Here is a 25,714-nt window from a genome sequence, read left to right on the forward strand (position 1 = left end):
GTTCCTCTCAGTCTCCTGGAGGAGTTTATTTACCTGCAGGTATTGCTGCTCAGGTATCTTCCGTGGTATCTGCAGCATTATCTGCTTCTCCTATATTAAAGGGAAAATGCAAGAGGAAGATTAGAGATTCAGATAGTAAGGTTTCTGTTACATCCCCTGCTAGTCAGGTTGCTATCCCTCATTAATCTGATGAGGAGGATACATTCAGACAGTATATTTCCTTCATCTGATGCTGAAGTAGTAACCTTCAGATTTAAGCTTGAACACCTTCATATATTGTTAAAAGAGGTTTTGGCTACTTTGGACGACTCAGATACTCCTGTCGTTGTCAACCTTAAGAAATCTAGTAAACTTAATAATTACTATGATGTTTCTTCCACTGTGGAAGTGCTTCCTGTTCCAGACCATGTGACAGAGATTATTTCACAGGAATGGGAGAATCCAGGGGTACCTTTTTCTCGGTCTCCCATCTTTAAAAAGATGTTTCCTGTTGCTGACTCCATTAAAGATTCATGGTGCACTGTGCCTAAAGTGTCAAGTGTGGCATCTTATTGGTGCGATGCCTTGTCCGATTCAATTTTGGTAGAGACTCCTTTGGCGGATATCCATGACAGAATTAAGGCTCTCAAGCTAGCCAATTCTTTTATTTTTGATGCTACCATGCAAGTTATTAGACTAGGAGCCAAGATATTTGGCTTCACTGTGCTAGCCCACAGTGGGTTGTGGCTAAAATCTTTGTCAGCTAATGTTACCCCTAAGTCCAAGCTTCTGGCGCTTCCTTACAAGGGTAAGACCTTGTTTGGACCTGGTCTGGCAGAAATAATTTCTGATGTTGCGGGTAGAAAAGGGTATTTCTTTCATGTAATTAGCAAGAGTCCATGAGCTAGTGACGTATGGGATATACATTCCTACCAGGAGGGGCAAAGTTTCCCAAACCTCAAAATGCCTATAAATACACCCCTCACCACACCCACAATTCAGTTTTACAAACTTTGCCTCCGATGGAGGTGGTGAAGTAAGTTTGTGCTAGATTCTACGTTGATATGCGCTCCGCAGCAAGTTGGAGCCCGGTTTTCCTCTCAGCGTGCAGTGAATGTCAGAGGGATGTGAGGAGAGTATTGCCTATTTGAATGCAGTGATCTCCTTCTACGGGGTCTATTTCATAGGTTCTCTGTTATCGGTCGTAGAGATTCATCTCTTACCTCCCTTTTCAGATCGACGATATACTCTTATATATACCATTACCTCTGCTGATTCTCGTTTCAGTACTGGTTTGGCTTTCTACAAACATGTAGATGAGTGTCCTGGGGTAAGTAAATCTTATTTTCTGTGACACTCTAAGCTATGGTTGGGCACTTTGTTTATAAAGTTCTAAATATATGTATTCAAACATTTATTTGCCTTGACTCAGAATGTTCAACATTCCTTATTTTTCAGACAGTCAGTTTCATATTTGGGATAAATGCATTTGTTTCAATCATTTTTTCTTACCTTAAAAAATTTGACTTTTTCCCTGTGGGCTGTTAGGCTCGCGGGGGCAGAAAATGCTTCATTTTATTGCGTCATTCTTGGCGCGGACTTTTTTGGCGCAAAATTTTTTTTCTGTTTCCGGCGTCATACGTGTCGCCGGAAGTTGCATCATTTTTTGACGTTTTTTTGCGTCAAAAATGTCGGCGTTCCGGATGTGGCGTCATTTTTGGCGTCAAAAGCATTTAGGCGCCAAATAATGTGGGCGTCTTTTTTGGCGCTAAAAAATATGGGCGTCATTTTTGTCTCCACATTATTTAAGTCTCATTATTTATTGCTTCTGGTTGCTAGAAGCTTGTTCACTGGCATTTTTTTCCCATTCCTGAAACTGTCATTTAAGGAATTTGATCAATTTTGCTTTATATGTTGTTTTTTTCTTTTACATATTGCAAGATGTTCCACGTTGCAACTGAGTCAGAAGATACTTCAGGAAAATCACTGCCCAGTGCTGGAGCTACCAAGCTAAGTGTATCTGCTATAAACTTTTGGTATCTGTTTCTCCAGCTGTTGTTTGTATTGCATGTCATGTCAAACTTATTAATGCAGATAAAATTTCCTTTAGTACTGTTACATTACCTGTTGCTGTTCCGTCAACATCTAATTTTCAGAGTGTTCCTGATAACATAAGAGATTTTTTTTTTTTTTTTTTTTTTAAATCCATTAAGAAGGCTATGTCTGTTATTTCTCCTTCTAGTATACATAAAAGTCTTTTAAAACTTCTCTTTTTTCAGATGAATTTTTAAATGAACATCATCATTCTGATACTGATAATGGTTCTTCTGGTTCAGAGGTTTCTGTCTCAGAGGTTGATGCTGATAAATCTTTGTATTTGTTCAAGATGGAATTTATTCGTTCTTTACTTAAAGAAGTATTATTTGCATTAGAAATAGAGGATTCTGGTCCTCTTGATACTAAATGTAAACGTTTAAATAAGGTTTTAAATCTCCTGTAGTTATTCCAGAAGTGTTTAATCTCCCTGATGCTATTTCTGAAGTAATTTCCAGGGAATGGAATAATTTGGGTAATTTATTTACTCCTTCTAGACGTTTAAGCAATTATATCCTGTGCCATCTGACAGATTAGAGTTTTTTGGGACAAAAATCCCTAAGGTTATGGGGCTGTCTCTACTCCTGCTAATGTATTACTATTCCTACGTATGAGATAGTACTTCATTTAAGGATCCTTTAGATAGGAAAATTGAATCTTTTCTAAGAAAAGCTTACTTATGTTCAGGTAATCTTCTTAGACCTGCTATATTTTTAGCGGATGTTGCTGCAGCTTCAACTTTTTGGTTAGAAGCTTTAGCGCAACAAGTAACAGATCATAATTTTATAGCATTATTATTATTCTATAACATGCTAATAATTTTATTGGTGATACCATCTTTTGATATCATTAGAGTTGATATCAGGTATATGTCTCTAGCTATTTTAGCTAGAAAAGCTTTATGGATTAAACTTGGAATGCTGATATGTCTTCTAAGTTAACCTTGCTTTCCCTTTCTTTCCAGGGTAAATAATCATTTTCGTTCCTTTCCTCGCAACAAGGAACAAAAGCCTGATCCTTCATCCTCAGGAGTGGTATCAGTTTGGAAACTATTTCCAGTTTGGAATATATCCAAGCCTTATAGAAACCTATAGCCAGCTCCTAAGTACCTATGAAGGTGCGGCCTTTATTCCAGCTCAGCTGGTATGGGGCAGATTACGTTTTCTTCAAAGAAATTTGGATCAATTCCGTTCTCAATCTCTGGTTTCAGAACATTGTTTCAGAAAGGTACAGAATTGGCTTCAAGTTAAGGCCTCCTGCTAAGAGATTTTTTTCTTTCCCGTGTCCCAGGTAACACAGCAAAGGCTCAGCATTTCTGAAATGTGTTTCAGATCTAGAGTTGGCTGGAGTATTTATGCCATTTCCAGTTCTGGAACAGGGGCTGGGGTTTTATTTTATCTCTTCATTGTACCAAAGAAGGTCAATTCCTTCAGACCAGTTCCGGATCTATCATTATTGAATCGTTATGTTAGGATACCAACATTCAAGATGGTTACTGTAGGACTATCCTGCCTTTTGTTTAGCAAGGGCATTATATGTCTACAATAGATTTACAGGTTGTGTATCTGCATATTCCAATTCATCCAGATCACTTTTAGTGTCTGAGATTCTCTTTTTAGACAAGCATTACCAGTTTTGTGGCTCTACCGTTTGGCCTAGCCTCAGTTCCAAGAATTTTTTTCAAAGGTTCTCGGTGCCCTTCTTTCTGTAATCAGAGAACAGGGTTTTGGTATTTCCTTATTTGGACGATATCTTGGTACTTGCTCAGTCTTCTCATTTTCGAAGAATCTCATACGAATCGACTTGTGTTGTTTCTTCAAGTTCATGGTTGGAGGATCAATTTACCATTCAGTTCATTGATTCCTCAGACAAGGGTAACCTTTTTAGGTTTCTAGATAGATTCAGTGTCTATGACTCTGTCCTTGTCAGACAAGAGAAGTTTAACATTGATATCAGCTTGTCAAAACCTTCAGTCACAATCATTCCCTTTGGTAGCCTTATGCATGGAAATGTTAGGTCTTAGGACTGCCGCATCAGATGCGATCTCCTTTGCTCGTTTTCACATGCGACCTCTTCAGCTCTGTATGCTGAACCAATGGTGCAGGGATTACTCAAAGATATCTCAATTAATATCTTTAAACCAATTTTATGACACTCTCTGACATGGTGGACAGATCACCATCGTTTAGTTCAGGGGGCTTCTTTGTTCTTCCGACCTGGACTATAATCTCAACAGATGCAAGTCTTACAGGTTGGGGAGCTGTGTGGGGGTATCTGAAGGCACAAGGGGTTTGGGAATCTCAGGAGGTGAGATTTCCGATCAATATTTTGGAACTCCGTGCAATTTTCAGAGCTCTTCAGTCTTGGCCTATTCTGAAGAGAGAGTTGTTCATTTGTTTTCAGATAGACAATGTCACAACTGTGGCATACATCAATCATCAAGGAGGGACTCACAGTCCTCTGGCTATGAAAGAAGTATCTCGAATTTTGGTTTGGGCGGAATCCAGCTCCTGTCTAATCTCTGCGGTTCATATCCCAGGTATGGACAATTGGAAAGCGGATTATCTCAGTCGCCAAACGTTGCACCTGGGCGAATGGTCTCTTCACCCAGAGGTATTTCCTCAGATTGTTCAAATGTGGGAACTCCCAGAAATAGATCTGATGGCTTCTCATCTAAACAAGAAACTTCCCAGGTATCTGTCCGGATCCCGGGATCCTCGGGCGGAGGCAGTGGATGCATTATCACTTCCTTGGAAGTATCATCCTGCCTATATCTTTCCGCCTCTAGTTTTTCTTCCAAGAGTAATCTCCAAGATTCTGAAGGAATGCTCGTTTGTTCTGCTGGTAGCTCCGGCATGGCCTCACAGGTTTTGGTATGCGGATCTGGTCCGGATGGCCTCTTGCCTACCGTGGACTCTTCCGTTAAGACCAGACCTTCTGTCACAAGGTCCTTTTTTTCCATTAGGATCTGAAATCCTTAAATTTAAAGGTATGGAGATTGAACGCTTGATTCTTGGTCAAAGAGGTTTCTCTGACTCTGTGATTAATACTATGTTACAGGCGTGTAAATCTGTATCTAGAGAGATATATTATAGAGTCTGGAAGACTTATATTTCTTGGTGTCTTTCTCATCATTTTTTGGCATTCTTTTAGAATACCGAGAATTTTACAGTTTCTTCAGGATGGTTTAGATAAGGGTTTGTCCGCAAGTTCCTTGAAAGGTCAAATCTCTGCTCTTTCTGTTCTTTTTCATAGAAAGATTGCTATTCTTCCTGATATTCATTGTTTTGTACAAGCTTTGGTTCGTATAAAACCTGTCATTTTCTCCTCTTTGGAGTTTGAATTTGGTTCTGGGGGCTCTTCAAGCTCCTCCGTTTGAACCTATGCATTCATTGGACATTAAATTACTTTCTTGGAAAGTTTTGTTCCTTTTGGCCATCTCTTCTGCCAGAAGAGTTTCTGAATTATCTGCTCTTTCTTGTGAGTCTCCTTTTCTGATTTTTCATCAGGATAAGGCGGTGTTGCGAACTTCTTTTGAATTTTTACCTAAAGTTGTGAATTCCAACAACATTAGTAGAGACATTGTGGTTCCTTCATTATGTCCTAATCCTAAGAATTCTAAGGAGAAATCGTTGCATTCTTTGGATGTTGTTAGAGCTTTGAAATATTATGTTGAAGCTACTAAATCTTTCCGAAAGACTTCTAGTCTATTTGTTTTCTTTTCTGGTTCTAGAAAAGGCCAGAAAGCTTCTGCCATTGCTTTGGCATCCTGGTTGAAATCTTTAATTCATCTTGCCTATGTTGAGTCGGGTAAAACTCCGCCTCAGAGGATTACAGCTCATTCTACTAGGTCAGTTTCTACTTCCTGGGCGTTTAGGAATGAAGCTTCGGTTGATCAGATTTGCAAAGCAGCAACTTGGTCCTCTTTGCATACTTTTACTAAATTCTACCATTTTCATGTATTTTCTTCTTCTGAAGCAGTTTTTGGTAGAAAAGTACTTCTGGCAGTGGTTTCAGTTTGAATCTTCTGCTTATGTTTTTCATTAAACTTTATTTTGGGTGTGGATTATTTTCAGCAGGAATTGGCTGTCTTTATTTTATCCCTCCCTCTCTAGTGACTCTTGTGTGGAAAGATCCACATCTTGGGTAGTCATTATCCCATACTTCACTAGCTCATGGACTCTTGCTAATTACATGAAAGAAAACATAATTTATGTAAGAACTTACCTGATAAATTCATTTCTTTCATATTAGCAAGAGTCCATGAGGCCCGCCCTTTTTTGTGGTGGTTATGATTTTTTTATAAAGCACAATTATTCCAATTCCTTATTTTATATGCTTTCGCACTTTTTTCTTATCACCCCACTTCTTGGCTATTCGTTAAACTGAATTGTGGGTGTGGTGAGGGGTGTATTTATAGGCATTTTGAGGTTTGGGAAACTTTGCCCCTCCTGGTAGGAATGTATATCCCATACGTCACTAGCTCATGGACTCTTGCTAATATGAAAGAAATTAATTTATCAGGTAAGTTCTTACATAAATTATGTTTTTCTACCACAAGACAAGAAGAATAGAACTAAAGGACATCAAAGTAATTTTCATTCCTTTCGTAACTTCAAAGGAAAGTCTTCCTCCTCCTCTTCCAAGCAGTAGGAGTCTAAGTCTTCTTGGAAGACCAATCAATCTTGGAACAAGGGGAAGCAATCAAAGAAACCCACAGCTGAGTCTAAATCAGCATGAAGGGTTTGCCCCCGATCCGGGATCGGATCAAGTGGGGGACAAACTTTCTCTGTTTTATCGAGCATGGTTACGAGATGTCCCAGATCCCTGGGCTGTGGACATAGTATTTCAGGGTTACAAAATAGAATTCAAAACCTTTCCTCTCAGGGGCAGGTTCCACCTCTCAAGATTATATTCAGATGAGATAAAAAGAGAGGCATTCTTCAATTGCGTTCAGGACCTTTCTTCCCTAGGGAGTGATAGTTCCAGGTCCAGTAAGGGAACAGGGTCTAGGATTCTATTCAAGTCTGTTTGTGGTTCCAAAAAAAGAGAAAACTTTTCATCCTATTCTGGGCCTAAAGTGTCTCAACAAGTTTCTCAGGGTACCATCCTTCAAAATGGAAAACTTTCGGTCCATTCTTCCTTTAGTCCAAGAGGGTCATTTCATGACGACCATAGAACTGAAGAATGCGTATCTTCATGTTCCCATCCACAGGGATCATCACAAGTTCCTGAGATTCGCCTTTCTAGACATACATTTTCAGTTTGTGGCTCTTCCGTTTGACCTTGCCACAGCTCCCAGAATTCTCTCAAAGGTTCTGGAGGCTCTCTTGACAGTGATCAGGTCTCAGGGAAATGCAGTGGTGCCCTACCTGGACGACATATTGGTTCAAGTGCCATCTTTTCAACAAGCAAACTCTCATACATAGATCTTGTCTTTTCTACGTTCCCACGGATGGAAAGTGAATCTGGAAAAAGAGTTCCCTTGTTCCAGCCACAAGGGTGGTTTTCTTAGAGACCATAATAGATTCCATATCTATCAAAAAATTTCTGATGGAGGTCAGAAAATCCAAGATTCTCTCCGCTTGCCTCTCTCTACAGTACTGTTCGGCCATCAGTGGCTCAATGTATGGAGGTAATTGGTCTGATGGTCGCTTTCATGGACATCATTCCTTTTGCTCGATTCCATTTGAGAGCTCTGCAGTTATGCATGCTCAGACAATGGAAAGGAGACCATTCAGATCTGTCTCAGAGGATGGATCTAGATCAGTCAACAAGAGATTCTCTCCTGTGGTGGCTTTTTTTCAGAAACATCTGTAAGGGGAACATGCTTCCAGAGACCTTCCTGGGTGATTGTGACCATGAACGCCAGCCTGCTGGGCTGGGGAGCAGTCTGGGACTCATTAAGGGCACAGGGACTTTGAACTGGAGGAGTCTGCTCTCCCCATAAACATTCTGGAGTTGAGAGCGATTTTCAGTGCTTGGCCTCAGTTGTCCTTAGCCCAGTTTATCAGGTTCCAGTCGGACAACATCACCTCAGTGACTTACATCAACCACCAGGGAGGAATTCAGAGATCCTTAGCCTTGAAGGAGGTGGCTCTGATTATTCAGTGGGCGGAAGGTTACAATTCTTGTCTATCTGCCATCCACATTCCAGGAGTGGACAACTGGGAAGCGGATTTCCTGAGCAGATAGAGTTTTTATCCTGGGGAGTGGGCTCTCCATCGGGAGGTGTTCTCCAGGTTAACCCTTAAATGGGGGTGCCATAGTTGGATCTGATGGAGTCTTGGCAGAACGCCAAGCTTCCAAGGTACGGTTCAAGGTCAAGAGATCCTCAGGCCACCCTGATAGATGCTCTAGTGGTCCCTTAGGATTTCAGTCTAGCATACCTGTTTCCTCCTTTTGCTCCCCTTCCACGAGTTATTGCTCGCATCAAACAGGAAATGGGATCAGTAATTCTAGTAGCTCCAGCATCGCCTCGCAGGATCTGGTATGCACACCTAGTGAAGATGTCATCTCTTCCACCTTGAAGGTCTCCTCTAGGACCTTCTATCTCATCTTCTTCCAAATCTCGTTTCTCTGAAGCTGACTGCTTGGAAATTGAACGCTTAATTCTCTCTAAGCGTGGTCTAAGAGTCGGTCATTGAGACCATGATCCAGGCTTGCAAGCCTGTTACTAGAAAAAATTACCATAAGGTATGGCGTAAATACCTTTTTTTGGTGTGAATCCAAAGGCTACTCTTGGAGTAGGGTTAGGATTCCTAGGATTTTGTCCTTTCTCCAGGAGGGTCTGGAGGAAGGATTGTCAGTCAGTTCTCTGAAGGGTCAGATTTCTGCATTATCTATTTTGTTACACAAGCGTCTGGCGGATGTGCCAGATGTTCAATCTTTTTGTCAAGCCCTGGTCAAAATTAGGCCTGTGTTTAAATCTGTTGCTCCTCCTTGGAGCCTTATCCTTGTTCTTAAAGTTTTGCAGCAGGCGTTTGAGCCATTGCATTCCATAGATATTAAGTTGTTATCTTGGAAGGATTTGTTTCTTGTTGCTATCTCTTCTGCTTGGAGAGTCTCGGAACTCTCGGCTTTGCAGTGTAATTCCCTTTACCTTATCTTTCATGCTGATAAGACGGTTCTTCTTTTTTTTCCTATAATGGTTTCGGAAAGAAATATTAATCAGGAAATTGTTGTTCCTTCTCTATGTCCTAATCCTTCTTCTCATAAGGAACGTTTGTTGCACAATTTGGATGTCGTGCATACTCTAAAATTCTACCTACAAGCAACTAAGGATTTTTGCCAGTCTTCTGCCCTCTTTGTTTGTTTCTCAGGAAAGTGTAAAGGTCATACAGCTACTGCTATTTCTCTTTCCCTTTGGTTGAGAAGTATTATTTATTTTTCTTATGAGACTGCTGGGCAGCAGCCTCCTGAGAGATATACAGCTCATTCCACGAGGGCTGTTTCCTCTTCTTGGGCTTTCAAAAATGAAGCTTCTGTGGAACAGATTTGCAAGGCTGCTCATGGACCTCTCTGCATAATTTTTCCAAATTTTCCAAATTTGATACCTTTGCGAGAAAAGTTCTTCAAGCGGTGGTGCCTTCTGTTTAGGTCTGCCAGTCTTGTTTTCCCTCCCTAGTCATCTGTGCCCTCTAGCTTTTTTATTGGTTCCCACTAGTAATTGATGAGGTCGCGCACTCTCTATATCTTAGTAAAGAAAAGAAAATGTATGATTACCTGAGAAATGTATTTATTTCCGGATATGGAGAGTCCACGACCCCTCCCTTAAATTTAAGACAGTTATTTTTTTCTAAACCTCAGGCACCTCTACACCTTTGTGTTGTTCCTTTTTTCCATATCCCTTTGGTCGAATGACTGGGGATTATGGGTAGGGGAATGCTTTGCTGTGGTGCTTTTTACATTCTCCTGCAGGCCAGGAGTGATATTCCCACTAGTAATTGATGAGGTCGTGGACTCTCCATATCTGGAAATAAATAAATTTATCAGGTAAATATAAATTATTATTTTTTTCCTCTCTGTGCAGCAAAAGAGCTAAACGCCCTTGCCAAATGTCTTTTTCGGGGCACTTTTTAGAGTAGTTTTTTTTAGATAGATTTTGGCGGATGGGTTTGGGGGGTTAATGTTATAAGGTGGTAATTTTTTTTTCAGAAAAAGAGCTGGTTCACTTTAGGGCAATGTCCTACAAAAGGCCATTTTAAGGGCTATTTGTAGTTTAGTTTAGAATCTTTTTTTATTTTAGGGTGTTTTTTTGTTATTTTTTGTAATTGTAGGTATTTTTATTATTTGTAATGTTAGATTGTTTTTTATTTTCTCAGGTAAGTTTTAATTTTTTTAAGGGTAGTTAGTTTTTTTTGTAAAGATACGGTTAGCCTATTTTTGTTTAACTTAAAGGGTGTTAGGTTAGGGGGTTTAGATGTTAGTGGGTTACTTTGCGGTGGGGGGTGGCGGTTTAGGGGTTAGTAGGGCTCTGGGTTTAGGGGTTAATAGTGTAGTGGGGACTTTGTGGTGGGCTATGTGGCAGTTTAGGGGTTATTAGAGTAGGGGTCTTATGGCGAGTATGGTGGGGTTTTTTTTTCAATTTTCTTTGCTCCATTGACTTCTGGGGGGAATAGGTTATCGCGCACGTGATATTGCAAGTTTGGCTTTCTTCATGCGACGTGTTAACGCTGGAGCGATAACTTTTTATTTTTAACTTGTAATACCAGCACAACCCAACGTTTACTGCTAGTGCCGCAAGCGCTCAAGCGAAAGCACTAAATAGCGCTCAACTCGTAATCTAGCCATAAATCGATAAAACAAGGATCCAGCCTTGTCTTTTTAAAATGTTTATTTTTTCTTATTGATTGTCATTTTTCAGGCTTATGGTTTTGTGTTGTTTCCATAGTCTGACCACTTATAAAATGTGATGATAATTTAAAGAAAATTCCAAAACTGGGCTTATACAAGAGACCGAAAAAATGAATAGTTAACCTGGTGTTGCCAAAATTATGTCTTCACTTGCAGTATAAAATTCTAACACTAGTTTTCAGTATTGTATCTGACTTATTTTTTTAGAATTCATTGTATATTAAACAAAGCTTTTGTACTAATTTTCAGGAACTTTGTAAATATAAAAGTAAGGATTGGGAAAGACTAATGAATATTATACAAGTAGTTTTGCCTTTAATTTTGAGGTTTTATACTATATATATATATATATATATATATATATATATATATATATATATATATTCAATTTTATAGAAGTGATTCTCAGCCTGTTTTTTGGTTTAGTATACACTTGGTATTCATGTGACATGTCTGTCACCCCAATAACAATCACAATCAATAACAACCAATCAGTATCACTAAAGCATTTTTTCAAAATGAAAAGTTTATTCACATGTAAAGGTTTGATAATTTTTTTTCACCCTGAGTATGCAGACACACTAGTTCAGAATAAACTAGCAATAAGGATAAGTGTAATAACAGTGTAATAAAAGTAATTCATAGTGATTTATTTTTTTAACTTTTAGGGCTTTTATCATCTATAATGAGAGAGCAGGCAAACTTAACTCATGAAAGCCCCAAATGGATTGTTCTTGATGGAGACATAGACCCAATGTGGATTGAATCACTAAATACAGTAATGGATGATAACAAGGTGAGAGGAACTACTTATCTTCTGAAGGAATAAGCCCTATTTTATTACCCTGTTATCTTTGTAATTTAAAAAAAATGTGTTCCTTATGAGCATGGAACACTAATGCGTTACCTGATCATAGCTCTTGTCTAGTTAAAGTTGTAGAAAATTTGCACAATCTGGTAACGCTATAGAAAATCAATGCATTATATTAAATGGACCTTTATTCATCATCTAATTGAATATGCGCTGTAACCTAATTGTATAAGTTTCATAATTTTACTACGTTACCCTTCTCTTCAAGAAGGGTCATTTCCACCGCATATCCTTGTATCTGTGCTATCTATATGGCACTCAACAAGCTCTGAAGCACTTTTTTAGTGCCGTATGGCTAGCACAGCTATTGGATATGATATGGAAATGCCACCTCTTGGAAAAAAATACTTCTGTGATGGGCGGCCGGAGAAGGGTAATGTAATAAAATGATTCAACTAATACAAATTAGGTTACAGTGTATATTCAATGAAATATTATGACTGAAGGTCCATTTAACTTAATGCATTTATTCACTATGGCTTTACCAGATCGTGCAAATTTATCAGCACTTTAAAGATACTTGCAAGTCAAAATTAAACAGCTGTTACCAAATTTCTCTCTTTCTCCTTGGTATCATGCACATGTCCTGAGGACTTTATTTATAACCTTGTTACAATAATTGTTGCAAACACTGCTGCCACTTAGTACTTAACTCCTTAATGACCAGTGACGTACCCAATGTACCCTTTCTATGGGGGTGACCTTTTCAATAGCTGCAAGCATGGGTTATATCGTTTTGCAGTAGCTTTTCAGTATGTGTAACAGCCAGTGTTTTGTCCCATTAACTGTTGCATGAATGGGCATTAAAGTGAATTTGAAAACATTTTACACTTTATATTTGTCTTTTTTTCCATTTTAGTCTGTGCATACAAAACAACTTTTGTCTTCACGCTAGCAGAGGCATGCCCCTATATACCAATAAAGCTAGTAGCAGTTTTCCCTATGAGTCAGTGAGCAATTGAGTTTTAAGGATCTGTTGTACAGAAATGTGTATCAGTTTAGCTTTAGATTAATCATTTTATGTAATAATATTTTTAATGTTTGGTTGCTTTAGTTTTTTATTTGTCACACAGCCTGTGAGTCATTTTTTTAATTTGGATTTTATTGGATTTTCAAAAAATAAAAATACATCAGTGTGCCTTTTAGCATGACAGAGAAAACACAAGAATATAAGTATACAAACGAGGCCCTAAACAAGGCTCAAACACCTCAATTCCCACACGGGGTGAACAAAGAACATAAATACAATCAATTGTGGTATGACTGAAGGGGGATAGGGATGGGAAGGGACATGGGAGAAAGGGTATTATTGGCCATCACCCATTTAGGTCAGCATGAGAAGTTCTAGTATAATGTTGCTATAAATTATGGGGGTGGTATGGCGAGTTTCACATGATCTAAGAGGTAACTACCCTATGGCATCTATTTATCAACGGCACCAATAGGCTCGCCTAACATCGCTGCCGCGGACCTGAATATGTTCTCCAAAATTATCAGAAAAGCTGTCAAAAAGCCGCGCACCAAGTACGGGGCGATGAGCAGCGGACTGTTGTTAACTAACAGTCATTGATCTCGCTGCTCTTCAGCTTTTTTACAGCTTTCTTGGTACCCTGTCACTAAACACCCACACTATACTATACTGTTTACACCCTATACCGCCACTCCTGGACCCCGCCGCAACTCTAATAAACGTGTTAACTCCTAAACCGCCACTCCCGGAGCCCACCGCCACCTACATTATACTTATTAACCCTTAATCTGCCCCCCTACACTGCCACCACCTACATTATACTTATTAACCCTTAATCTGCCCCCCTACACCGCCGCCACCTACCTACATTTATTAACCCCTAATCTGCCACCCCCAACGTTGCCGCCACTATATTAAATTTATTAACTTCTAAACCTAACACCCCCTAACTTAAATATAATTTAAATAAATCTAAATAAATATTACTATTATTAAATAAATTATTCCTATTTAAAACTAAATACTTACCTGTAAAATAACCCTAAAATATCTACAATATAACTAATAGTTACATTGTAGCTATCTTAGGGTTTATTTTTATTTTACAGGCAACTTTGTATTTATTTTAACTAGGTACAATAGTTATTAAATAGTTATTAACTATTTAATAACTTCCTAGTTAAAATAAATACAAATATACCTGTAAAATAAAACCTAACCTAAGTTACAATTACACCTAACACTACACTATAATTAAATAAATTCCCTAAACTAAATACAATTAAATAAAATTATCTAAAGTACAAAAAAAACAAACACTAAATTACAGAAAATAAAAAACAAATTACAAGTTTTTTAAACTAATTACACCTAATCTAATCCCCCTAACAAAATAAAAAAGCCCCCCCAAAATAAAAAAAGCACTACCCTACACTAAATTACAAATAGCCCTTAAAAGGGCCTTTTGCGGGGCATTGCCCCAAAGTAATCAGCTCTTTTACCTGTAAAAAAAAATTACAACCCCCCAACATTAAAATAGCATTCTATCAGCCAATCGGAATTGAAGGGATGCCATTTTGGATAACGTCACTTAAAGGAACCGTCATTGTTCAAGAAGACGTCGTCAGAAGAGGATGCTCTGCGTCGGATGTCTTGAAAATGGAACTGATCCACGCCGGATGGATGAAGATAGAAGATGCCGTCTGGATGAAGACTTCTGCCCATCTGGAGGACCACTTCGCCCAGCTTGGATGAGGACTTCTGCCCGTCTGGAGGACCACTTCTGCCTGTATGGAGGACCACTTCTGCCGGCTTCGTTGAGGACTTCAGCCCGGTTGGGTGAAGACTTCTCAAGGTAGGGTGATCTTCAAGGGGTTAGTGTTAGGTTTTTTTAAGGGGGGATTGGGTGGGTTTTAGAGTAGGGTTGGTTTTGTGGGTGGTGGGTTTTAATGTTGGGGGGGGTTGTAATTTTTTTTAAAGGTAAAAGAGCTGATTACTTTGGGGCAATGCCCCGCAAAAGGCCCTTTTAAGGGCTATTTGTAATTTAGTGTAGTAATTTATTTTCTGTAATTTAGTGGGGGGGTTTTGTACTTTAGATAATTTTATTTAATTTTATTTAATTGTATTTAGTTTAGGAAATTTATTTAATTATAGTGTAGTGTTAGGTGTAATTGTAACTTGCCCACCGGACATCGCCGTCACCTACATTATACTTATGAACCCCTAATCTGCTGCCCCTAACATCGCCGACACCTACATTATATTTATTAACGCCTAATCTGCCGCCCCCAACGTCGCCGCCACCTACCTACAATTATTAACCCCTAATCTGCCGACCGGACATCGCCGCCACTTTAATAAATGTATTAACCCCTAAACCGCCGCACTCCTGCCTCGCAAACACTAGTTACATTTTATTAAACCCTAATCTGCCCCCCCAACGTCGCCGACACCTACCTACATTAATTTACCCCTAATCTTCCGACCCCAACGTCGCCGCTACTATAATGAAATTATTAACCCCTAAACCTAAGTCTACCCCTAAGCCCCCTAACTTAAATATAATTTAAATTAAACTAAATAAATTTAACATAATTAAATAAATTAATCCTATTTAAAACTAAATACTTGCCTATAAAATAAACCCTAAGCTAGCTACAATATAACTGTTACATTGTAGCTAGCTTAGGGTTTATATTTCTTTTACAGGCAAGTTTGTATTTATTTTAACTAGGTACAATAGTTATTAAATAGTTATTAACTATTTAATAACTACCTAGCTAAAATAAGTGCAAAATTACCTGTAAAATAAAACCTAACCTAAGTTACAATTACACCTAACACTACACTATCATTAAACTAATTACCTAAACTACCTACATTTAATTACAATTAAATTAAATAAACTAAATTACGAAAAAAAAAACCCCACTAAATTACAGAAAATAAAAAATAATTCAAGAATTTTAAATTAATTACACCTAATCTAATCCCCCTAATAAAATAAAAAAGCCCCCCAAAATAATAAAATTTCCCTACCCTATACTAAATTACAAATAGCCCTTAAAAGGGCCTTTTGTGGGGCATTGCCCCAAAGTAATCAGTTCTTTTACCTGTAAAAAAAATACAATAGCCTCCCAACATTACAACGCACCACCCACACACCCCTACTCTAAAACCCACCCAATCCCCTCTTAAAAAAACGAACGCTAACCCCCTGAAGATCACCCTACCTTGAGCAGTCTTCACCCAGCCGGGCACAAGTGGTCCTCCATACGGCAGAAGTCTTCATCCAATCGGGGCAGAAGAGGTCCTCCAGACGGCAGAAGGCTTCATCCAGACGGCATCTTCTATCTTCCTCCTTTTGGAGTGGAGCGGGTCCATCTTCAATCCAGCCGACGCGGAGCATCCTCTTCAAACGAAGTCCTAACGAAGAATGAAGGTTCCTTTAAATGACGTCATCCAAGATGGCGTCCCTTGAATTCTGATTGGCTGATAGAATCCTATCAGCCAATCGGAATTAAGGTAGGAAAAATCCTTTCGGCTGATGTAATCAGCCAATCAGATTGAAGTGCAATCCGATTGGCTGATCCAATCAGCCTATAGGATTGACCTCACATTCTATTGGCTGTTCCATTCAGCCAATAGAATGGGAGGTTAATCCTATTGGCTGATAGCATCAGCCAATAGGATTTTTCCTACCTTATTTCTGATTGGCTGATTCAATCAGCCAATCGGAACAGGTAGAAGATGCCGCCTGGATGAAGCCTTCTGCCGTCTGGAGGACCTCTTCTGCCCCGATCGGATGAAGACTTCTGCCGTATGGAGGACCACTTGTGCCCGGCTGGGTGAAGACGGCTCAAGGTAGGGTGATCTTCAGGGGGTTAGTGTTAGGTTTTTTAAGGGGGGATTGGGTGGGTTTTAGAGTAGGGGTGTGTGGGTGGTGGGTTGTAATGTTGGGGGGGTATTGTATTTTTTTTACAGGTAAAAGAGCTGATTACTTTGGGGCAATGCCCCACAAAAGGCCCTTTTAAGGGCTATTTGTAATTTAGTATAGGGTATTGAAATTTTATTATTTTGGGGGGCATTTTTATTTTATTAGGGAGATTAGATTAGGTGTAATTAGTTTAAAATTCTTGTAATTCTTTTTTTATTTTCTGTAATTTAGTGGGGGTTTTTCCTGTAATTTAGTTTATGTAATTTAATTGTAATTAATTGTAGGTAGTTTAGGTAATTAGTTTAATGATAGTGTAGTGTTAGGTGTAATTGTAACTTAGGTTAGGTTTTATTTTACAGGTAATTTTGTACTTATTTTAGCTAAGTAGTTATTAAATAGTTAATAACTATTTAATAACTATTCTACCTAGTTAAAATAAATACAAAGTTGCCTGTAAAATAAATATAAATCCTAAACTAGCTACAATGTAACTATTAGTTATATTGCAGCTAGCTTATGGTTTATTTTATCTGTAAGTATTTCGTTTTTAATTGGATTAATTTATTTAATTATGTTAAATTAATTTTCTTTAATTTAAATAATATTTATTTAGGGGGTTGTTAGGGTTAGGGTTAGACTTAGGTTTAGGGGTTAATAACTTTATTATAGTGGCGGCGACATTGGCGGCGGCAGATTAGGGGATAATAAATTTAATATAGTTGCTGTGACATTGGGGGGGGGCAGATTAGGGGTTAATAAACATAATGTAGGGTTCGGCGATTTTAGGGGCAGCGGATTAGGGGTTCATTAGTATAATGTAGGTGGCGGCAGAGTCCGGAGCGGCAGATTAGGGGTTAATAATATAATGTAGGTGGCGACGATGTCGGGGGTGGCAGATTAGGGGCTAATAAGTGTAAGATTAGGGGTGTTTAGACTCAGGGTTCATGTTAGGGTGTTAGGTGTAGACATAACTTTTGTTTCCCCATAGGAAACAATGGGGCTGCGTTAGGAGCTGAACGCTGCTTTTTTGCAGGTGTTAGATTTTTTTTCAGCCAGCTCAGCCACAGTTTCCTATGGGGAAATAGTACACGAGCACGTTTAGCCAGCTTACCGCTACCGTAAGCAACTCTGGTATTGAGGTGAAATGTGGAGCTAAATTTATCTCAACGCTCACTTTTCTGAGGCTAACGCCAGCTTAAAGAAAACTTGTAATACCATCGTTGGCTTAAGGGAGCGGTAAGAAAAAAAGAAGCGTTAGCCTTGCAAGCCTTACCGACAAAAACTCGTGATCTAGCCGTTAGATAGCTACAATGTAGCTATTATTTATATTGTAGCTATTTTATGGTTTATTTTACAGGTAAGTATTTAGTTTTAAAAGGAATAATTTATTTAATGATAGTAATATTTATTTAGATTTATTTAAATTATATTTAAGTTAGGGGGTGTTAGGGTTAGGGTTAGACTTAGGTTTAGGGGTTAATAAATTTAATATATTGGCGGCGATGTTGGGGACGGCAGATTAGGGGTTAATAAATATAATGTGGGTGTAGGGGGGCAGATTAGGGGTTAATAAATATAATGTAGGTGGCAGTGGGCTCCGGGAGCGGCGGGATAGGGGTTAATAACTTTTATTTAGGTGGCGGTGGTGTGGGGGGGGGGCAGATTAGGGGTGTTTAGACTCGGGGTACATGTTAAGGTGTTAGATGTAAACGTTCCCATAGGAATCAATGGGATATCGGGCAGCAGCGAACATGAGCTTTCACTGCTTTCAGACTCCCATTGATTCCTATGGCATCCGCCGCCTCCAGGGCGGCGGATTGAAAACCAGGTACGCTGGGCCGGAATAGTGGCGAGCGTATCTGGTAGTAGTTTGGTAACTAGCAAAATTAGTCAGATTGTGCCGAATTTGCATTCGGAACATCTGTAATGACGTAAGCATCGATCTGTGTCGGACTGAGTCCGGCGGATCGTATGTTACGTCACAAAATTTTACTTTTGCCGGTTTGTAGGGTTTGATAACTAAGGGGAATCAGGCTCACCACAAATACGCTGCGGAATTCCAGCGTATTTGCGGTTGCCGGCTTGATAAATAGATGCCTATGTGTCAAGACTAGGGAGCCAATGGGTATTAAACGTGGCTTTCCAATCAGCCCAGATCATTTCAAACAAATCTGACTTTTCCAAGGAGTAAAAAACATTTTTTTTCATAGAGTAAATATATGCTATGACTGTAACAATATCCTGCCAGGAAGGGGGATTTAATATTTTCCGTGATCTAGCTATGGAGAGTTTTACAGCTGAGAAGAGTTATATGCAAAGGTAACCTTGGTGCTTGGGTAATTTACAGGAACCTGAATGGATTAGGGCCATCTCTGGGGTTCTGGAAAGGTTGATCCCCAATTATGACAAAATGGTGAAGCAAGTATTCCAGAGCAGCCTGAGCTTCGGGCAACTCCACCAAATGTGTGTCATGTCACCAATGTGATCACAATTCCTCCAACATTTAGGAGTGGCCGAAGGGAACAGCTTGGCCAACCTAGCTGGGACATAATACCAGTGTGTAAGAAGTTTAAAATATGTTTTGTATATGGTAACACAATGGAGAGCCTTTTTTGTTAGTAAGAGTTTACTCTGCCAGTCTCGAGTGGGTATAGAGATATCTAGTTTTTGTTCCCATTTCGTTATGTGGGTGTCCTTGACTACCAGCGTCGCTCCTTCCATTAGGTTATAGTGAATTGACATGGGTTTTCTTAGTCTAAGTCCCTGCTGCCATCTAGCCTCCAACCAAGTGAGTTGAAGGGAGGATGAAGGTTTAAAACTCCAACTAGACAACAAACTTATTAAACAGGAATGCTCAAAAACCAGGAAGGGTGGCATAAGTACAGAGTCCCTGATTTGGTCAAGTGTAATAAAGTGGCCCTGTGGATTGTTGGACCACAGGTCAGCCACCTTCTCAAATCCCAAGCATGCCCAAGTGGCAGCGTGAGAGTCTGGAAGGCCCATGAGGAGGCCTGAAATAGTAGTGATAGGGGCTATTTGTTTATAGTGTCTGATCAGCTCCCATAGGGAAAGACATTCTTTTATAATTGGATTATCAAAAGCTAGATTCCTCCTACAATGTGGTGGGGTCCAGATAAGGTCCCCCAAAGGTATGTGAAAAGGTAAGGAGGCCTGCTCTATGGCTCTCCACCTACTATTTGATTCCCCGACACCCCACTGGAAGATATGCATGAGCATTGCCACCTCTAAGTATCTAGTGATAGATGGGGACCCCCCCCCATGCAATCTAGGATACTGTAAAATTTTGTGAGCTATACAGGGGGGGGGGGGTTCCCTGCCAAATGTACCTTGTGCATTCACTTTGAAACTGTAAGAGAATGTATTTGGGTTCCCGGATTGGTAGGCACCAAAACAAATATGTCAGCTTAGGGAGAAAGCTCATTTTAAGGGCTGCAATACATCCAAGCGCCAAGAGATAGATTTAAAGTACCATTTCTGCCTAGGGTTCTTAGTTCAGCTAATAAGGGTCGATAATTAATGTTGACAATTTGGGGGAGATTGCTTGAGAGTTTGACCCCAGATGTGTAATATGGTTATCTTTGACTACAAAATTATACTTATCATGTAAGTACTCTGGAAGGCCAGATGGGAGTCCTCTCATATAAATTTCAGTTTTATTGTGGTTCAATTTATAGAAGGAGAGGCTACTAAAGGTCTCTAATATCTCTAAAAGCCTAGGTATAGTTTGTAATGGCTTGGAGGAGAAAATGGTAGTGCCATTGGCAAACAATGCTACCTTGTGAACCGTACTGTAGTGTTATTCCCTCCATCATACTATCCTTCCTGATTTGAGCCGCTAGTGGTTCTACCGCTAATGCAAAGAGTAAGGGGGACAAGGGGCAACCCTGCCGTGTGCCATTGGAGATGGGGAAGGTTGGGGAACTAAATCCCAATCCGCGGACTGAGGCAGTGGGAGTAGAGTATAGTGCCTTGATGGCCTGGATTGTTTGGTCAAGGAACAGGAAGGTTTCTAGTACCCTCCACAGGTACTCCCATCTAACTCGGTCGAACACCTTCTCAGCGTCAAGGGAGATTACCGCCAGGGGCTTATTCAACCTATTGGATTCTAAAAAATAAGTTAAATAACCTTCTTGTGTTATCAGGGCCTTCTGTCCCTGGGATAAAGCCCACCTGATCAGGGTCTATGAGATTGGGGAGCAATTTCAATATTCTATTAGCTATAATTTTTGCGTATATCTTGACATCAGTATTAATTAGAGAAATGGACCTGTAGTCGGTGCAGTAAGAAGAGTCCTTGTCCGGTTTCGGAATGATTATGATAGATGTTTCAAGGAACTCCCTCCGAAATTTACCCTCATCATTTGCCAAATTAAAGAATCTAAGGCGAAATTTCATGAAAATATTTCTTATAAAATACTGCCGCATATCCGTCTTGGCTGGGGGCTTTAAAGGGTTTTAGATTTTTAATGACTTGTTTGATCTCTTGGAGCGTGAAGGGACTGGCAAGGGTCTCTTTCTGGTCTGCACTAAGGGTAGGTAGCTTTAAAGATTTTAAGAAAGAGCTTATAACCTTTGGAGGGGCTGTTTTTATGGTTCCTCACCTTGTATATTGTAAAGAGCCGAATAAAATACGCTAAACTGTTGGCCTATGAGGGAAGGGAGCATAATTATCAGATTCCCACTTTTGAGGGCATGAATCAGAGAGGCCCCTAAGCGCTGTTTCAGCCTGTTAGCAAGGATGGTGTCTTCTGTATTGCCTTTTGAGTACAGGGTTTGTTTTAATTTGAAAAGGTAAATTTGGGTCTTCTGACATTCTATCTGGCTAATATGATGCCTAAGTTCCACAACTTTATCCCTAATATCTATGGTATCAGAAGTGCGCCCTAAGTTTACAGTGTGCTTGAGATAGAGGAGGCCTGCCTGTTTCCGCAGGAAAGCCTGTTTCCTTATGAAAAAGCCATGAATGGTGGCTTTAAACGCCCCCCAAATCAGGTCATCCCCGATCTGCAGGTAGTCATTTGTACGTATAATGAATTGGATTTCCTTCCTTAGTTCCTCCCTGAAAGGGACATCAAAGAGAATATGATGGGGCAACATCCAGGAGGATTTAGTCCTAACTGTATTAGTGTAGGTCCATCAAAACCTGATTGTGGTCTGACCAAAGGCATATTGAGATTTTGGTAGAATGTACTAAGTCTAGTGTTTCCGAGTGGCAAAAGAGGTAGTCTAGTCTAGAGTAGGTGGCATGTGGATGGGAGAAATGAGTTTAGTCTTTGTCTGACGGGTGTAAAAACCTCCTAATATCATAGTTGCCATATTGTGCTATTAAAGGGACAGTCAAGTACAAAAAAACTTTTATGTTTCAAATAGGGCATGTAACTTTAAACAACTTTCCAATTTACTTTTATCACCAATTTTGCTTTGTTCTCTTGGTATTCTTAGTTGAAAGCGAAACCTAGGAGGTTCAAATGCTAATTTCTTAGACCTTGAAGGCCGCCTCTAATCTAAATGCATTTTGATAGTTTTAGTTCACGTGTTTCATATAGATAACATTGAGCTCATGGACGTGAATTTACCATGGAGACAGCTCTGATTTGCTAAAATGCAAGAAAGAACTGAAATAAGGGGGCAGTCTGCTGAGGCTTAGATACAAGGTAATTACAGAGGTAAAACGTGTATAATTATAACTGTGTTGGTTATGCAGAACTGGAGAATTGGTAATTAAGGGATTATCTATTTTTTAAAACAACTTCTGGTGTTGACTGTCCCTTTAAGGTTCTAAACCTACCGCTTACCAAGTCCGGGGCAGTATTCCTTTTAAAAGTTGGTTTGGCTATTCCTATATCTCAGATCTATTAAGGGAAGAGGTGTTTCCTTAGGGAAAGGGCCCGGGAGGGGGGCCCGATATGGGGATCGGGAAGAAGGGGTCAGGAAGGTGAGGGTTGTCTGGATGGGAAAATTAGTGGAAGTAGTGCACCTGTGTGGAACTCTAGTATGGACTCCAAGTAAGTGGGGGGGGGGGCAAGTTTGAACCAATAGAACTGGAGCTGAAGTAATCAGCCCCGCTCTCACATATAAACACTTAAGCATAAACTTAACAACGACAACAGGTATAGTATGGAACATTTGCAACACAGTTAACATAAACTCAGAGCTTCCCTTCTGAAAGAGGGATTACCTTTCATGTCGGTAAGGCTTGAGGTCGTAGTGACTGATCAAGGAGGCTGGATTTTTGGCGTTTAGGTCTTTGTTCTTTCAGTGTCCATTCTGGCACTGAGACCCTCAATTTGTATGCCCCAATTAGTCAAAATAGTGCTACCTAGCGCCGGGGAGGACAGCACATGAGTTTGATTGTCTTTTGTAATTATGAGTTTAGTAGGGTAACCCCACCTGTATTTTATGTTGGCCCTTCTGAGCTGTGTGGTTATAGGTGTATACAGTATACATTGTCGTAGAGTGTGGGCAGACAGGTCCGGTAATAATTGGATGTCTTTGAGGGCATCCGGTATGGCAGGTTTGTTAAAGGCGACCTGCATTAGACGGTCCTTGAATGTAAAGTTGTGAAAGCATACCACTACATCTCTCTGCCTATTTGATGGCATAGACCTTAGCCTTAGAGCCCTATGAGCTCGCTCCATGGTATGTGAAGTACCCTCCAGGGGGCCTAAGAGTTCAGTAAAAAGAGACTTAAGGAGTTCTTGCAATTCACCAGCTGACACACTTTCTGGAATGCCTCAGAGTTTTAATTCCAATAGGGTTATTTGGTCAGCAAGGTTCTTAGCGTATGATAGTAAGTTTGAGTGGTCAGTGCCGAGGTCGTCATGTTGCCTCTCTAAAGTATCAACTCTGTCTCCTATCTCCGCTATATCCTTTCTGAGTTCTGTCGAGCTGCATTGAATCTCAGCCGTGATGGACTTTGTTTGTGCCGCTAGCATTTTTTGCATGGTATTTTCAGTAATGTAGTGATGTAGGTGGGCAGTAGACTGTGTACTGGACTGGGATCCCTCATCCTGAGACTCTGGGTCACTGATAGCTCTCCTAGAAGGATCTGAAACTTTGGACTGCTGGGAAAAATGATCAAGTACAGTCTTTTTAACAGTTGCTGGGGTTCTGGGGTGATGCCTTGAAGTATGCGGCATAATTAATAAGGGTGGAGGCAGCCTAGACACTTAACTTCAGCACCTCCCTTGATCTCTCAAGCTCTGGGAAAAGGCGAAATACCAAAAGGCCTATACCTGTCTATCAAATTTATGGTAATACACATACAGCTTGCATAAAAGTGAGAGCGGGGCCGACCACTGCCTACCCATTGGGGCTATACCATCTTCCACCAGGTCTATGACGGAACCTCATCCCATGTACAAATTAGTGACAATTTAAATATCACCTCCTAATGAGCCACTGCAGACCCCCTCTCGCCTCAGGGAACAAGGGATATGAACCGAACGAAGGGGAAAAGGGTAGGGGAGGTGAACAACCCAGACAAACTGGGCCGGAAAGGGAGAGGCACAAGAGGGGCCCCCAGCAATCAAACGTACAATCGCAATTTACATAAAAATTACAGTATAAATAGAGCATATGACAGAGCAATGCAGCAAATTTGTATGATGTGTTACACTTACAATAATCTTGAGCAAAACATCAAAATAACACCACACTTTGGGTTTGGACGCCAAAGACAAATAAGATGACACAGCAGCCAGTGAAATAAACTCAGATCTGGGAAGAGATCTTGGATTGCCCAGGTCAGTAAATACAACAGCTGCTATTGAAAATGAAATTGCAGCTGTGAGGGCCTCCTTTTTTTTTTTTTTTTTTTTTTTTTAGCTGGAGCTGGCTAAAGTTCCATAAGAGGATCACTGTCAACCCATAGTGTGTGGGTTTTCAGGGCACTGGTGATAGTACAAAGTCAGTCCCCTGATGGTCAGATGGATCCTGAGGTGGGTATGGATGCTCTTCAACCCACTAATGGGGGGCCAATTGCTTATGGCTGGAGATCTGGTGCTATTACTAGGATGACAAATTATGCAGGATAGTGTAAAGTAACACAGGTGGAGGTGTTAACTGATATCCAGATTTATAAGGAATACACTCACCACCTCAATGACAAAGTCCCCAGCATTCACTTGAATTGGCCCCTGGGCAGAAGATGCCACATGTGAGGCCCAGATTTCTTTTTGATCCCTGCAACCTTTCCAGTAACCTTTTGTAATTAGGCCTCTGGCTTCTCCACACCAGCCGCTTCTTATAATTGGGGTGCATGAGTCCGGATCAGCCTCCTGAGACTGTGTAAACTGCTAGAGGCCAGTTCACCTCGTAACACACCTAAGATAGCTGCCGCACACCTCGTGGCCCGGCTAGCATGGTGGATGGAACTTGTGAGAGCCAGCTGCACATCCGAACCCGTAATTCAAGCGCTCACAGTATGATTCCCTTCAGTAAAGTGTAGATTTTGGGTCCCGTTCTCAGAATAGGTTGCTACCGCTCGTAGGACTCTGTCACTGTCCCGAAAGGCTGGAGGATGACTCCAACCCCTTTAGCTTCTTCGGGCAGGCCTCCCTGCTCTGTGGGGCCTCCCGCCTCAGTCTCCGCTGGAACAGTCAGGACGTACTTTGGAGCGGAGCCCAGACCCTCCAGAGCACTAACCTCAGGCAGCGACCCTTGGATTGAGTAGGCCCGTAGCTGGGCAGTACCACCATCCCGGAATAGGAAAACTGCCAAATGCGGGATATTATCCCCAAAGTAGACTGGCAAGCTGCTTAAGATGTCCTATGAATGATTAGGGGTATTTAGAAGCATTAAACCCCCAGAATCTAAGGCTTTTAATAACTGTATCACCAAGTTGCTCACGGAGCTCTGACTGAGGACTTCCGCTAAATTCGGCTGTTAGCTCAGCCCCCCGAGTCATAATAGTTTTGTTGCTGGTGTGTATATATATATAGGTGTGTGTGTATGTGTGTATATATTTTTTATATATATATATATA

The 25,714-nt window shown here is 40.3% G+C and overlaps 1 protein-coding gene across 1 annotated transcript in view; it reads left to right on the plus strand.

Annotated features, from left to right (window-relative positions):
* The window catches only part of DNAH11 (dynein axonemal heavy chain 11), an 851,888-nt gene that overhangs the window by 382,401 nt on the left and 443,773 nt on the right, over nucleotides 1-25,714 (plus strand). Inside the window, 1 exon segment of the mRNA XM_053715724.1 lies at nucleotides 11,598-11,725. Within this exon segment, the coding sequence (XP_053571699.1) occupies nucleotides 11,598-11,725 (128 nt within the window).

This window comes from Bombina bombina, chromosome 5 (assembly GCF_027579735.1).
Source record: "Bombina bombina isolate aBomBom1 chromosome 5, aBomBom1.pri, whole genome shotgun sequence".
Taxonomy (NCBI): domain Eukaryota; kingdom Metazoa; phylum Chordata; class Amphibia; order Anura; family Bombinatoridae; genus Bombina; species Bombina bombina.